Here is a 16,570-nt window from a genome sequence, read left to right as displayed (position 1 = left end):
CGGATCGAGAACTAGTAGCAATGCTCTTGTGCGCATTTCCAAAGGGGCAACGAATTGGAATTTCTTTGTTTGGTTCACAGAGCTAATTCCTCTTTATTTTTTTGTTTGTTGGGCAGGTAGTGGTTGGGAGCTGAACCACGCAAGTGGAGAGAAAACAAGTTAAGGTTGTCAAGAGTATTAATCTGGTCAGTTACCCATATTATGTCCGCACTTCGGAGAAAATTTGGTGACGATTACCAAGTAGTGACCACCTTGTCCAGTGGCTCTGGGTTTAATCAGCCACCCAAGAAAAAGAGGCAGAGGTTTGTAGACAAGAACGGGCGTTGTAACGTGCAGCATGGGAACCTGAGCGGCGAAACCAGCCGTTATCTTTCGGATTTATTTACCACATTAGTTGATTTGAAATGGCGCTGGAATTTGTTCATTTTTATTCTCACATACACGGTGGCTTGGCTTTTTATGGCGTCGATGTGGTGGCTAATCGCTTATATTCGCGGCGATCTCAACAAAGCTCATGATGAGAAGTACACCCCTTGTGTTGCCAACGTCTACAACTTTCCTTCTGCCTTCTTATTCTTTATTGAGACGGAGGCCACCATTGGGTACGGATACAGGTACATCACTGACAAGTGTCCAGAGGGGATCATTCTTTTCCTCCTTCAGTCCATTCTAGGCTCCATTGTGGATGCATTCTTGATCGGTTGCATGTTTATAAAAATGTCTCAGCCCAAGAAGCGCGCAGAGACGCTGATGTTCAGTGAACATGCGGTGATTTCCATGAGAGATGGCAAACTGACTCTGATGTTCAGAGTGGGAAACCTCCGTAACAGCCATATGGTGTCGGCACAGATACGCTGTAAATTGCTCAAAGTAAGTGATACTCTCTGCAAGGCAGCATTTGTTTCAATAATCTATTCGTACGGTCCAGACAGCATGGCATCTGAACGTATTTATATGTTTGTACACATTTGCGATAAGGATTTTATGTAGAACTTGGAAAAGGGCTGATTTATTCGATTGTGTGGGTTTCTTAAAGGTTCTTGCCAGGGGCTGTTTTAATCTTGGTGAGACTTCAGTACACATTTTCTGTAATATGGGGGGCGGTGGGGTTCGAAGGAATGATATGTTCTAGCTAAATATCTCAAATCTAGATGACCGGCTGTTCATTTGGATTATTATTTGCCACATTTCCGTTTCACATTCATGCTACATCACTATTGGGCTAATTATTTTCTCTCCAAATCGTTAATCACTTGCTTGGCAATTCATTCCTCTTGGTTGGAGAAAACAAATTGGCGTCACCCGCAAAAAAAATCGTGCCTGCATGCAAAGATTCAGTTAAAATCCTCCCACTGAGGTACAGTGGGAATTCGCTGGATGCTCGGAGCAAAAGAGGCTGGCGAATCAGAATCCATCCAACCCTGAGATTCATCCTGAACCCCCGTTGGCTTAATTCGTGTTATATATGCACACATGTTCCATGTGTTTTGTACACGTATTTCAGAAACCACTGGCCAAGTAACTGTCTTGTCCCTATGGATCCAAATGGATCTAAATACTAAAGTCATAATTATCCACACTGAAAATCTTGCCTTTCTGCCCACTATTATTAAACAGCCTTTCTGAAAGACAATTGGAATTCCTATTAAGAGTTACAAATAGATTCAGCACTTGAATAACTATAATTCTGCCTTCTGTGTAAGCATCACATCCACTGTAAAAATGCTGGACGAACAATTAAATTGTGGACGATTATGCATTTAGATTAAGTTGCGGTGCTAACACAGTTGTGATTACTTTGAATTCGACTTGTTTGGTTTAAAGAGGAAAAAACACTTAAATTGAACAGCACCCCAGTATTTAATTTCTAGCACAAATTTAATTCTAGCTATTTAAATCTCACAAGTTCTAAAATGTATGCTTACATTTACTGACCGTCGCGCCTTGATTTGTGGAGACTATTTGACAAGATTGTGCTACAAAATCTTACTTTGTACTACTGCCTAAAATGTGAAATCCTTTATGAAGGAGCGCAGTTTAATAAGGTTATAAAATGAGCAGTTGTAAAGAATGGAGAGTTTTTGACCAGTTAGTGGACCTTTTCTCGGGATGGGATTGGAGTGGGGCGGTGGGGTTTGTAAGTTTACTCTTGTTTGTGGCACAGCAAATGGCGAGGTCAATGATCGATCCCAAAAACCCTTTCAGATACGGGAAAGGAAAAGAGTGCAAATGAAATGATTTAAAATTGCGTTAAAAACTAGGTATTTTAAACAGAGGAAACAGTCGTTTGCCTTACTGTTTGGGATCTTGCTGCCGTCTTTGCCCACAGCCATTACATTTAAACTTTGAAGTAGTTAATTGTTTGCGATGTGGCTGGCAACTTTTTCGAGAGATGGGATAAGGCGATATATATAACATATATAGTTGATTAAATCATTGTTTGCTTTATCGGACCAATCTGATTTAATTGAGAAGACGGTCACACAACACTTGTTTTATTTTAAAAACTTAACTGCAAATCCAGTAATATAATAAATACAGAAAACAAAGTCATTAAATGAACAAACTTATTCACTAAAGAGTTGAAAACTTTCAAAAACTAATCTTTGATCGATCAGTAAATACGTTATATACTGGAATATAATTTAAGAAAGCTTTACACGGGAGTGCCTAATGTCTAAGTGAAGCGCAAATGCAAGTTAACACTTTTAGGACTTGATAGTAAAGGCTGCCGAAATAGATCAGTGGATTCCTCCGGTATGCAGCCTGGAAGGTATTTAGGCACGATCTTTTATGTGATCCTGACAGAAAATGTTATGATTTGCACTAAATGTATATAATTCCTTCGTATTATACACAAACCCACTCTTTAATCTGGATCATTGAACCGGAATAGAAAACATTTTCACTCAAATTATTAATTATGCAGCGGGTTGGCGGTGATGTAAAGCTCTTTCAGGATGTCTTGACGAGTAGCAAGCCCAATGTTGATGTCTTCTCTCCACGCTTGTCTAGTCTCGGCAGACGCCCGAGGGTGAATTCTTGCCCCTCGATCAACTAGAACTGGACGTGGGATTTAGCACAGGGGCAGATCAGCTTTTCCTCGTCTCCCCACTCACTATCTGCCATGTGATTGATAGCAAGAGCCCTTTCTACGACCTCTCTCAGCGATCAATGCAAACGGAGCAATTCGAGATAGTCGTTATCCTTGAGGGAATCGTCGAAACGACTGGTGAGTAAAACGACCTGCACTTTCAGCAAAGCTTAAGTGCCAGCGAAGGAATCGCACTGTAATCAAGTAACTGTTGTAGGAGATAACGTTTTGTGATGGAACCACTAAGAAATCAGCGTGGAAGCACAGGGCATCACATGAGTTGCAAGATGGGTGTTGTATAAATGACATGAATCAAAAAGGAAAACAACGCATCTGAAATTTCTGGTCATTTGTATACATACACAGTCAACCAATCTTTTGTCTTTGTGAATTATCCGAAATAATTGGTGCTTGTCATCAAATTCAGCATCTTAAAAAGCAGAAATGAATTTCAGTTTTAGCTGAAAGCCAACTAGACAATATCAATGGGCATAGCCCTTCCTGAGTATCTCCAACAATTGTTATCTCTTAATATTAAAATATTGCCAAAGGGTGTGAAACAAGTTCAACCTCATTAGTTTAGATTTTAATTAGTTACTTTTCTAGCAAATCAGCATGGTTCTTAAAATGGTGAAGTGTTCAGAACTTAAAACAAAATTAAGTGAAGAATGCAGGGGATGGGAGTTCATTGGCATTTTTAGCACTTCAGACATTTACTTAAGTTATAGATGATCCATTGGGTGTTTATTACTTGACTTTGGATTGTAAATACACAGATTGTTTTTGAACAAAACCTGTTATATTTTTTCAAAACTACTTCCTGCCAATTGCTGAGAAGCTACAAAAATGCAATGAAATTGAGATTTAGTGAGACTTTGTTTCATTCACAGAAGAGAACAAATGCAATCGGAGAATTGAACCAGCAATATTTGTTTTAAAGCTTTTTAAATGTTACTTAAGAATCCTTTTAGCAGCCTCCAGAGAAGCATATTTTATTTCTTATTCTGCAGGTAGAAAATTGACTTTATGGAAACTTAATTATCATTTTTTAAAATGGAATGGTATTAGCAGGATTAATCTTATAAAAATATAATCTGGGAGTGCTGCAACAGTGTCAGTGAAAGGGATTTTACAATTAGTCTAGTTATGCACAAGGACGAAAGACTGATGCACAGCAGTGTAGTTGAATTATATGTCAAGTTAGTTACAAGACAGTAAAGAGGTATTTTCTCTCAAGCTAGGCAGTGGGTTATTGGAGTATGACGGCTTCACACATTTTTTTCTGAAATTCATCTTTTAATTATTGTAACCAAGACTTTATCCTGGTGAAAAATAAATGGGTTGATGCTTCCATTAGATTAGTTGAAAGTGGGATTTCAGCAAATTAAATTAAGTATTTGAACCCCAATATCCTATTCCTGATATTTTCAAGACAATTGTTTTTATTTTGAGGAAGTAAAACCATTGTGTTGCAATGATGTTGCATACAAGGGATGGGATCATATTATAACATTTAGTGCAAGCATTGTAATATTTGATGAAAAAACATATTTTCCTAAATAATAATGCATGATAAAGGCAGAGTACTTCGAAAGAAAAACAGCTATCTGATAAAGTATCTTTAAGATACATCATCAGGTTGCAAAACAGATTACACAATGATCTGATTGATCACGCAGTGTCTCTCATTGCATTGATTGTCGTGTTGCTAATATCTTAAACTGTACATAGTTCTTAAAAAAAATGTCTTTGCAAAAACTGCATATACTGCATTATGAACAATAGATGATGCCAACTTTGTGGGCATTGAACATAATCTTTAGAGCTGTTTGTTCCAATAATGGATACACCTGAAAACTCTTCAATGCAGTTGCAATGCTCCTGATATGGGTTCTTAAATTATGATTGTCACTTTTGGAATTTAATATAGTAATAATAGCTGCTATTGTTAGTTCATTTCATGATAATACAATAAGTGTCTTGGATGCTAATGTATATAATGACATGAAAATTAATTTGCCTCAGGAGCTGTGCAAGGAATTAGATTATGTGTCCTGTTATATCTCTTTAATTCCTAGATGGCTGACAGCACCTTTCTGTCCAGAATAGCACTAGCATTGGTTTTTGATACATATTTGGTAGTCAGTTGTTCATGTGAAGTGCTAATTTATGTATTTGATATTGGAGCTGAGCAACAAAATTTGTGTTCCTGCCATGAAATTTCTAAGATAACCAAGGTTATCCATATCAGCTCATAACATTTTTTGTATTACTGTATTTAATTTCCTTGGTATAATTTTGTAAGCTTATGCATCCATATTGTATGTTAGATAGCAATACTTGCTCCAGTGTAACGTTGACATGCCAGTTAATTTTGTATTGTATGAATTCTGACATGAAAAATATATATATTTAAACAGGTAGGTTTGCCATTAATACTTACCACTGAATTCTGGGAGGGAGAATTTCATCTCTGAGAAGAGTTGTTCTGGAGTGTAAGTGAAATGTGTTAAGAAACTCTGCAGAACAATTGATTCTTTATCCTGAAAATAGTTTATTTATTGCAGGCTGTAAGAGAGACTGATCTGTGTTTTTGTATTCCAACACATGAAATTTATTGAAAAGTATATGATTTCCAGCATGAAAAGTCTACTAATATCCAGTATGCAGGTTATTGCCACTGGCAAGTGATCGTCCTGGGTCATGGAACCTCTGCAAGGACAAATTTTGAAAAGGTGCAGCTTCCAGATATTAGGGAACAAGATTTGCTTAAGGAAAACTGTGGAGTGGACCAATAATGGTAATTGGACATGGAGCAATGATGCATAACTTCAAATATTACACAAGATAAATTAAAGGTATATATATTACAAAAAAGTACTGCCATTTGCTAAGATGGATCTCTACAACCCATTCTTAATTATCAGATAGCAAGAATGCATGATTGTTTTCTCAACTCTGACATCAAATTTATACCTGGACACCAACTTTCCCTGTGTGGGTGTGTGGCTTTGCAGCAATCTGGAATGTACTGCGCAGAGGACAAACAGGCTGCGCACTAGCAGCGTTCCCTTTAAGATATGCTCATGTGCAGCATGGCAATCTTAAAAGGACCACACAGTACAACAAATGGGCCAGGCACAGCAAAAGGAAATTAGAGAGAACATTGACTGCGTACAAAGATCAAAGAGGAATCTCGGTCCTATTCTATATCGGTGGATCCAGTCAACCTGCTTGGCTTTAAAACAACGTGTAGGCTATACTGTTCATTGGATGTAGAAATGATGCAACTGCTACAAATCCATTATATTTCGTACTTCACAGAGATCAGAAGTTTTTTTTATCTAGATGTCTCTCTATGCCATGGACATCTATTGGACACAGAGATGGGTAGCTGATCTAGGCCCCCTAGACCCAGACTAGTACAGGGAGGCATCTAAGAGGATAACTTTTCCTTTTAATCTCACTTTTCTCCTGTAATGCTTAATGTGTTTTTTATGTCCTTATGCAATGTTTTGTGAAGCCTGTTTTCTGTTCAGCATTCTCCCTGCTGTAGTGAATTCTGATTGAGAATTCATGGGGGGAACTGTTGTTAGTAAACTTGGATATCCTACTGCTGCAGCACTGCACATTGTTGAGCCAGTATATGGTATCACTGCATCACCAATCCATATTCATATTTTAAGGTTGCAGAATATATTCTGGTGCCGCTGTTTGTGTAAGTACCAGGACATTAGGAAATTATAATGGTTATCTCATCAAATGAATGGCAGCATTTTATTTGCTTCTATCCTCTTTATAAACATTTAGCATTTATGTCACCCACACTTTGATCTTAGATCTTTCAAATTAATTTACTGCACCTTTCAGCATTTCAAAATACCCAATTTCCAACAGTTATATTTTAATCATATTTCTCATTGGTATTTTATAATATTGATCCATTCATGTTGTATAAAAAGTTAATCATTTTGTGTTGATGCAATTATTATCCACCTGATCTGGTTTCACACTTAATTAATCTGTCAGCCAATCTCCACTGGTACCATGTATACAGTATTGTTCCAACTATATAAAACAATTTTGTTTCTTCTGTTTGACTGGTCAGCAATGGAAAACATATAATATTTTCCACCATCAGCTATGTTTTGAAGGGTGCTTGATTTGTTTGAGAGAATTGGCAAGAGAGAATATACACTACATTATAGAGTGGTACGGTATGACATTATCCTTCAGTTCAAAACTGAGTGATTCCTTGTGCCATCTGGGAAATGCTTAGTGGAACTGAAATACTCCTTAATCACACTGAAAAAAACTTAAGGTTGAGTCAACATATACCACACTGACACATCTCATGGCAATTGGTTTGAATGTAGCAAGTAGATAGAGGCCTGGGAATGTATCTGCTCTATCTGGGGAGTTGCATAATATTGTGTGGGGCAGAGGCAGATTGACGAAACAGTTTATAAAATGAGATATATCGACACTTTGTGTGAATGACATTAATTAATATAATTGGAAATTTAAAAACAGAAAATGATACATTTAGACTAATTTGTTAGTCGAGCTGTACACTTTGACTTTGCAACAGTTAATCAGCCCAGTGATGTGTCAATATTAATGCAGTATTGAATTATTTAAAATGCAGGATTCTTGTTATGAAATAATATCTTTGCTCTTAAGTGTGAGTCTTTAAATATTTCTGAAGGGCTTAGTTACTATTCAGTTTCTTACTGGGATTATATAAAATTGAAGTAATTCATATACAATTTGGTGATTTTTGAGTATTGCATTCTACTTAGTATTTTGCACTAATTATAATCTGTAACCACATTGAAGAATTGTTCATTTCTGTTATGTGCTGTTTGGTTCAAGTTTAAAGCCAAGTGATAAAACTGACCATGTGAATTATATTTATTGGTAAATGTGTATCTTTAAGGTTAACATTACCATTGGATAATAAATATGTGCAATTTTTATTGATAAAGAGAGATTCTGATTGGTTAAGAATTGTTGTATAACACAGAATAAATACACAATATAAAGCTGGAAACCTTCCATTATTCTATGTTGCAGCTAGTGACTTCACAGCAGCAGCTCTAACATAGAACAGTGGAAGATTCCAGGCCTTTAAATTGCATATTCATTGTGCATTATACGCAGTTTTCATCAAAACAGAGCTTTGTTTATTCTTCTAATTTTAATTAATATATTGTGCATATGATCTAGTTTTAGATTTACAGACCAGCTTTAAAGCTAAAGCCATGCTCAACTCCAGGATCATCCTGGAGGATAAAGGCAGTCTCAGACATCTGCTCATTGTGAACTGACTTCTGTTATAACCCTCCTCCTTCCTGCATCTTCACTTCTGACACTTGTCTCCAAGTTCAGACAATCCGGTTAGCTCGGTCTGCTTTTGCTCCTGATTTGTCTAGCATTCCAACCCATAAATCTCAGTAGTTTCTCTGCATCTGCTCTTCAACACTTATTTTCTCTATGAGATCTACTGATTGCTATGTCAATCCCTTTCCAACTCAACTGCTCACCACTCAAGTCCTTGCCCCAGTGTTTGCTTACCTCAATGATCTGTCCCTTTCCTAAGGTACTGTTTTTCCTCCTTCAAAACTAGTGTCATTACCATCTCTTTAAAAAAACTTAACATCAACCTGTTTGTCCTCTTGTATTGAAACCTAGTCTCCAACGTCCCCTTTATCTTTTCAAAGTCATCAATTGTGCCATCACCAACTTTTTGCTTGCCCTGTGCTGGTTTCTAAAACACCAGCAATCCTCAGGCTTACTATTATTCTTTGCAACATTATAAGCCTCTACCTTTGATCTAAAACTATCCTTAACATCCCTAGTGAACTACGGATGGATCTTTCTTGCTGCGTTTTTGTTTTTTAATGGAATGTATTTATGTTGAACATTTTGAATTGTTTCTTAAAATATTTCCCACTGTATATTTACTGCCATACCTTTTAGTCTATTTACCTATTCAATCTTGGCCAGCTTTCCCCTCATACCTACGTAATTAGCTTTGTTTAGGTTTGGCTGGATTTTACCTTAGGCGGATGGGAATTCGCCACTGACGTAAAAGTCAGTGGTGAACCTGCTTCCGCCTAGCCCGGGGATCCGTTCTGCATTTTACACGTCCCCGGGCTTTAATTGTCCCGAGGTGAGCTGTCGGCCAATCAGCAGGCCAGCAGCTCTTAGTCCCAGCAGTGCCACCGGGAGCGGTGGCCACTGCTGGTACTGCAGCCCAGCTGACGACATGGAGCCAGGAGTGAAGGTAAGTTGGGCATGCCTCACCAGGGGGAATCAATCGTGCCCTGGTGAGGCCAGGTTGATCATTTGTGGGAGGGGGGGTGTCTTCGGTCCCAGGGGTGGGTTGGGAGGCGGGGCGACCCTCAATCGGGCACCCTGTGACCAACTGCCATGGTACCCCCCCAGTGCATGGAAAGGCCGGCAGCTATCACTGGCCCATTTGCCACGGGTAAAATACCCATGGAGGCGGGTGAGGACCCTTAAGTGGCTGTTGAGACTACCTTTGCCAATTATATTTGTCCAGACTATATTAAGATTAAAGTCCCCCATGATTATCACATTGCTTTTGTTATAAGCTCCAATTATTTCTTGCTTCATACTCTGCCCAATGGTATAACTACAGTTGGAGGCCTGTAAACTCCTTCCACCAGGGTTTTCTGCCCCTTGTTATTCCTATTCTCCGCCTATACCAATTCAATCCTGATCTTCTGAGCCAAGATCCTTTCTCACGACTGTCCTTATATCCTTATGTCATCCTTTACTATCAGAGCTAGTCATCCATTTGCATTTTGTCTGTCTTTTTGAAATGTTGCGTACGCTGGAATATTTATTTTCCAACCTTGTAACATGTCTCTGTAATGGTGATTAGAGCTAAACCATTTATCTCTAACTGTGCTGTTAGTTCATCTACCTTATTACGAATGCTTCACGCACTCAGATAAAGAGCCTATAATTTTAATTTTTTGCTCCTATTCTTTGCATGGACTTCATTTGCTGATTCATTATTCTGCAGCCAACCAGATAGCAGGCTATACTGGATCTGGTATTGTGCAACGAGATGTGATTCATTAATAACCTCATAGGAAGGCACTGTTAAGTAGCAATGACCATAATATGGTTAAATTTTACATTCAGTTTGAGGGAAGAGAAGAGTGGGTCAGAGAATAGTATTTTAAACTTAAATAAGGGCAATTATGAGGGCATGAAAGCAGAGTGAACTGGAAAAGTAGGATAAGGGATAGGTCAATAGAGATGCAGTGGCAGACATTTAAGAGGATATTTCAGAATATATAGAATAGATACATTCCAATCAAAAACAAAAAATTCCAAGGGGAGGACCCACCATTCCCAGTTAACTAAAAAAGTTAAAGATAGTATCAAACTTAAAGAAGAAAAACATATAATTATGCAAAGATGGGTGGCAAGTCAGAAGGTTGGACAGAATATAAAAAACAGCAAAGAATGACTAAAAGATTAATAAGAAGGGAAAAATTAAAGTATAAGAGAAAGCTAACTAGAAATATAAAGACAGATATTAAAAGTTTCTGTAAATATTTTAAAAAGAAAAGAGCTAATAAAGTGAGTCTGGGGAATTAATAATGGATAATAAGGAGATGGCAGATGAATTGAACAGGTATTTTGCATTGGTCTACACCATAGAGGATACAAGCAACATCCCAGAATTAGCTGTAAGTCAGGAAATGGAAGGGAAGGAGGAACTCAAGAAAATCCCAATCACCAGGTAAGTGGTATTGAGCAAATTGATGGAACTGCGGGCTGACAAGTCCCTGGGTTCTGATGGACTTCATCCTACGATCTTAAAGGAAGTGGCCAGTGAGATAGTTGATGCATTGGTTTTAATTTTCCAAAAGTCCCCAGTTTCGGAGAAGGTTCCTTTAGATTGGAAAATAGCCAATGTAACTGTTTTATTCAAAAAGGGAGGGAGACAGAAAGCAGGAAACTACAGGCCAGTTAACTTAACATCTGTCATAGGGAAGATGTTAGAAGCTATTATTAAAGATGTTGTAGCAGGGCAACTAGAAAAATTTAAGGTAATCAGACAGAGTTAACATGGTTTTGTGAAAGGGAAATCATGTTTAACCAATGTGTCAGAGTTCTATGAGAAAGTAGCATGTGGTGTGGATAAAGGTGAACTGGATGATGTACAGTACTTAGATTTCCAGAAGGCATTTGATAAGGTGTCACATCAAAGATTATTGCGGAAATTAAAAGCTCATGGTGTAGTGGGTCGCATTTTGGCATGGGTAGAAGATTGGCTAGCTAACAGGAAACAGAGAGTAAGCATAAATGGGTCATTTTCTGGTTGGCAAGATGTAACGAGTGGTGTGCCACGGGGATCAGTGCTGGGTCTCAACTTTTTACAATTTATATAAATGACTTGGATGAAGTGACGGAAGGTATGGTGGCTAAATTTGCTGATGACACAAAGATAGGTAGGAAAGTAGGTTGTGAGGAAGACATAAGGAGGCTACAAAGGGATATAGATAGGTTAAGTGAGTTGGCAAAGATCTGGCAAATGGATTATAATGTGGGAAAATGTGAAATTGTCCAAGATTCAGAGTGATCTGGGTGTCCTTGTGCATGAATCGCAAAAGGTTAGTATGCAGGTACAGCAAGTAATTAGGAAAGCTAATAGAATGTTATCATTGATTGTGAGTAGAATTGAATACAAAAGTAGGGAGGTTATGCTTCAGTTATACAAGGCATTGGTGAGACCACATCTGGAGTACTGTGTACAGTATTCTTCTCCTTATTTAAGGAAGGATGTAAATGCGTCAGAGAAGGTTTACTAGACTAATACCTGGACTGGGCGGGTTGTCTTATGAGGAAAGGTTGGACAGGCTAGGCTTATATCTGCTGGAGTTTAGAAGAGTCAGAAGCAGCTTGACTGAAACATATAAGATCCTGAGGGGTCTTGACAGGGTGGAATTGGAGGGGATGTTTCCTCTTGTGGGAGAGTCTAGAACTATGGGTCACTATTTAAAAATGAGGGATCGCCCATTTAAGACAGAGATGAGGAGAATTTTTTTCTCTGAGGGTCATGAGTCTTTGGAACTCTCGTCCACAAACGGTAGTGGAAGTAGAGTCTTTGAATATTTTTAAGGCAGAGGTAAATAAATTCTTGATAAGCAAGGGGGTGAAAGGTTATCGGGGTAGGAGGGAATGTGAACATATTGAATGGTGGAGCAGGCTCGAGGGGCCAAGTGGCCTACTCCTGCTCCTAATTCATATGTTCATTTGTTAGTATTACTGTTAAACTCTCTGTCTGTCCTTGTCCTATTCTGCTTGCGTTTACTCAATCACTACACTGCTCTATTGCCTTGACTTTTCTTTTTAAATTTCTAACTCTCCTTCCACTTGACCTCTCTTCCCACCCCTTTTAGATTAACACCCTATCCACAGCTCTTGTTATACAATTTACCAGGAGACTGATCCCAGCCTGGTTTAAGTGGAGCCCTTCCCAACAAAACAGCTTCCTCCTTCCCCAGTACAAGGTGCCCCAGTGTCCCATGAATCAAAACTGCTTCTTCCAACACCATTCTTTCAGCTACACATTTAATTATCAAATCTGCTTGATCCTATGCTAATTGGCATATGGCTGAGCTAACATTCCAGAGATTATTGCCTTTGAGGTTCTGTGTTTTAATTTGGACCCGAACACCTCAAATACGCTTAGCAGAATGTCATTCCTGGTTCTCCCTATGTTGTTGGTTCCCAAGAGGACCATGACCACTGAATCCTCCCCATCCCCACTCCATGCTCATCTCCAGCAGTGACGAGATGCCTTTAACCCCGGCAGGCAGCACTACCTTCTGAACTCCCAGTCACAGCTGCAGAAAACAGTAATAAAAACAGAAAGTCAGGCAGCATCTGTGGAGAGAGAAGCAGAGTTAACGTTTCAAGTCTGAAATGTCATAGACCTGATGATATGTTTACGCTGGGTTACAGGGTTTAGTCTGGATGTCCGATTATCTTAGAGCAATGCAGAAATCACACTTGTGTAAAATCATCAACTGGTTTATTTACAACACTTAACTATAAAGGTTTACACAGTTTCTTTACGTCTTCCAGAGCAGCCATTGTGTGTCTTCTGTAGAAGCTGCTAGCTGTGTGTGTCTTAGTTTCACTTTTACTCTGCAGCTCTACCCATAGGCTTAAGCAATCAAACACAGTGAACACAGATAGTGGACAGACTGATATAATCAAACCCTGATTAATCAAACACTTCTTCAGAACTGGCAGATATAAGAAATGTAAAAGATTTTAAGCAAGTAAAGCGGGGGTGGGGCAAGAAATAACAAAAGAGAAGGTCACAGAATAGCTGACCAGAAGTTCATGAAGCAAAGGCAAACAATATGTTAATGGTGTGATGAAAGACAAAGCATTGGTACATTTAGGGTGTTAATGGACTGAAAACTGAACAGTCACAAGCACAAACATGAAAAAAAACACAGTAGGTAGGCACTGAGAAAAGAAAAAAGAAAACATAACTAAAAATAAAAGTAAAATGGGGGCCCATCATGCTCTGAAATTATTGAGCTCAATATTCAGTCGGGCAGGCTGTAGTGTGCCTAATCGGTAAATGAGATGCTGTTCCTCGAGCTTGCGTTGATGTTCACTGGGACACTGCAGCAATCCCAGGACAGAGATGTGAGCATGAGAGCAGTGGGGGGTGTTGAAATGGCCAGCAACCGGAAGCTCGGGGTCATGCTTTCGGACAGAGCGGAGGTGTTCCGCAAAGCGGTCACGCAGTCTGCGTTTGGTCTCCCCAATGTAGAGGAGACCACATTGTGAGCAGCGAATACAGTATACTACATTGAAAGAAGTACAAGTAAATCGTTGCTTCACCTGAAAGGAGTGTTTGGGGCCTGGGATAGTGAGGAGAGAGGAGGTAAATGGGCAGGTATTACACCTCCTGCGTTTGCAGGGGAAGATGCCGTGAGAAGGGGACAAGGTGGTGGGGGTAATGGAGGAGTGGACCAGGGTGTCACAGAGGGAACAATCCCTTTGGAATGCAGACAGTGGAAGGGAGGGGAAGATGCCTTTGGTAGTGGCATCACACTGGAGGTGGCGGAAATGGTGAAGGACGATCCTTTGGATATGGAGGCTGATGGGGTGGAAAGATAGGACAAGGGGAACCCTGTCACGGTTCTGGGAGGGAAGGGAATGGCTGAGGGTAGAGGTGCAGGAAATGGACCGGACACAGTTGAGGGCCCTGCCAACCACAATGGGCCGGTGAGCCTTACATCAGTGGTGGGAAAGTTATTGGAAGGGATTCTGAGAGACAGGATTTATATGCATCTGGAAAGGCATGGTTGGATTAGGGATAGTCAGCATGGCTTTGTGTGTGGGAAATCATGTCTCACGTATTTGATTGAGTTTTTCGAGGAGGTGACCGAGAGGATTGACGAGGGCAGGGCGATGGACGTTGTCTACATAGATTTTAGCAAGGCCTTTGACAAGGTCCCGCATGGTAGGCTGGTCCAGAAGGTTTGAACACATGGGATCCAGGGTGAGCTAGCAAATTGGATACAAAATTGACTTGGTAATAGGAGGCAGAGGGTGGTAGTGGAGGGTTGTTTTTCAGATTGGAGGCCGGTGACCAGTGGTGTGCCGCAGGGATCAGTGCTGGGCCCTCTGTTGTTTGTCATATATATTAATGACTTGGATGTGAATGTAAGGGGCATGATTAGTAAGTTTGCAGATGACACCAAAATTGGTGGTATAGTGGACAGTGAAGAAGGTTGTCTAAGGTTACAACAGGATATAGATCAACTGGGAAACTGGGCAAGGGATTGGCAAATGGAATTTAATGCAGACAAGTGTGAAGTGATGCATTTTGGGAAGTTAAACCAGGGCAGGACATATACAGTGAACGGCAGGGCCCTGGGGAGTGTTGTTGAGCAGAGAGACCTTGGGGTGCAAGTACATAGTTCCCTGAAAGTGGCAATACAGGTAGACAGGGTGGTGAAGAAGGCATATGGCATGCTTGCCTTCATTGGCTGAGGCATTGAGTACAAGAGTTGGGACGTCATGTTACAGTTGTACATGACGTTGGTTCGGTCGCATTTGGAGTACTGTGTGCAGTTCTGGTCGCCACACTACAGGAAAGATGTAATTAAGCTAGAGAGGGTGCAGAAAAGATTCATAAGGATGTTGCCTGGTTTGGAGGGCTTGAGTTATAAAGAGAGATTGGATAGGCTGGGTCTGTTTTCCCTGGAGCGAAGGAGGCTGAGAGGGGACATGATACTGGTATATAAAATTATGAGAGGCATAGATAGGGTAGATAGCCAGAGTCTGTTTCCCATGGTAGGGGTGACTAAAACTAGAGGGCATAGATTTAAGGTGAGAGGGATGAGGTTTAAAGGGGATCAAAGGGATAAATTTTTCACACAAAGAATAGTGTGTATCTGGAATGAGCTGCCTGAGGAGGTGGTGGAGGTAGGAACAGTAGCGACATTTAAGAGGCATCTGGACAGGTACTTGAATGAGCAAGGCATAGAGGGACATGGAATTAATGCAGGCAGATGGGATTAGTATAGATAGGCATTATGGTCGGCATGGACGTGGTGGGCCGAAGGGCCTGTTTCTATGTTGTACGACTCTATGACTCTAATTATTTATTGAGCAATATGCCTTATCCTGAAATTGTCGCAACTGCACCCACTCACGCATTCAATCTCACACACACATAGACACACACACACACACAAGAAGGGACAGATAGAGAGGAAAAGGGAAGAGTGGTTTTAAGTGAGGTTGGGTTTTGGTGTTCACAGTGAACCTTTTGAATTCTTTTGGCGGTCAAGTTCTGTTTAGTTGCAGGCCTGAGGCGTTTGTAGATTTCTCTGTTGGTTGAAAGTTCAGTTTGAGACAGAGGATCACTTCCAGTTCACTGCTGCACAAGTTGAAAGGTGGAATTTGCAGCAGGGTGCCTTCCTTGCTGGCTTGCTGGGTTTTCTCCCAGCTCTCAGCTGGACAAGTTTTGGTGATGCTTTTTCCTGAGTCTTCCTCTTTCTCCCTCTTTCTTCAGGGAGTTACCTTTAAAGCTAAAAGTTTCTCACATCTCGCCTCTGTTTGGAGGCAGATATTTTCCTCCTTGTGGTGACTGGTAATGGCCCAGGATGTGGCTACTTCACACCTTCTTTGTTTCAGAAGAAGCCATTCAATTCAAAAATGTCTCTTGGTGGGTTCAGGATGGGTGCAGTTGATACCTGTTAGGTTGGAATGTATTCATTGTCCACATTTTTAAAATGTCCAGTTTTATAACTCTTCAGGTTGAGATCTTGTAGTTTCAATCACTGCACTTTACGTGAGCATCACACTATCTATGTCCCTTTACAGACTCTTTGTGTCCTCTTCACAACCTGCTTTTCCACCTATCTTTGTATCATCAGCAAATTTGGCTAC

General features: G+C 40.0%; 1 protein-coding gene across 1 annotated transcript in view; it reads left to right on the top strand.

Moving 5' to 3' along the window:
• Positions 1 to 201: 201 nt before the first annotated feature.
• Positions 202 to 16,570, top strand: part of kcnj3a (potassium inwardly rectifying channel subfamily J member 3a) — a 303,164-nt gene continuing 286,795 nt past the window's right edge. Inside the window, exons 1-2 of the mRNA XM_068034540.1 lie at positions 202 to 870; positions 3,016 to 3,232. Coding sequence (XP_067890641.1) covers positions 202 to 870; positions 3,016 to 3,232 — 886 coding nt within the window. The remainder of the gene's footprint in view (positions 871 to 3,015; positions 3,233 to 16,570) is intronic.

The sequence above is a fragment of the Heterodontus francisci genome, chromosome 7, assembly GCF_036365525.1.
Source record: "Heterodontus francisci isolate sHetFra1 chromosome 7, sHetFra1.hap1, whole genome shotgun sequence".
Taxonomy (NCBI): domain Eukaryota; kingdom Metazoa; phylum Chordata; class Chondrichthyes; order Heterodontiformes; family Heterodontidae; genus Heterodontus; species Heterodontus francisci.
The sequence above is the reverse complement of the archived record's forward strand: the minus strand, read 5'-3'. Positions and strand labels throughout refer to the sequence as shown.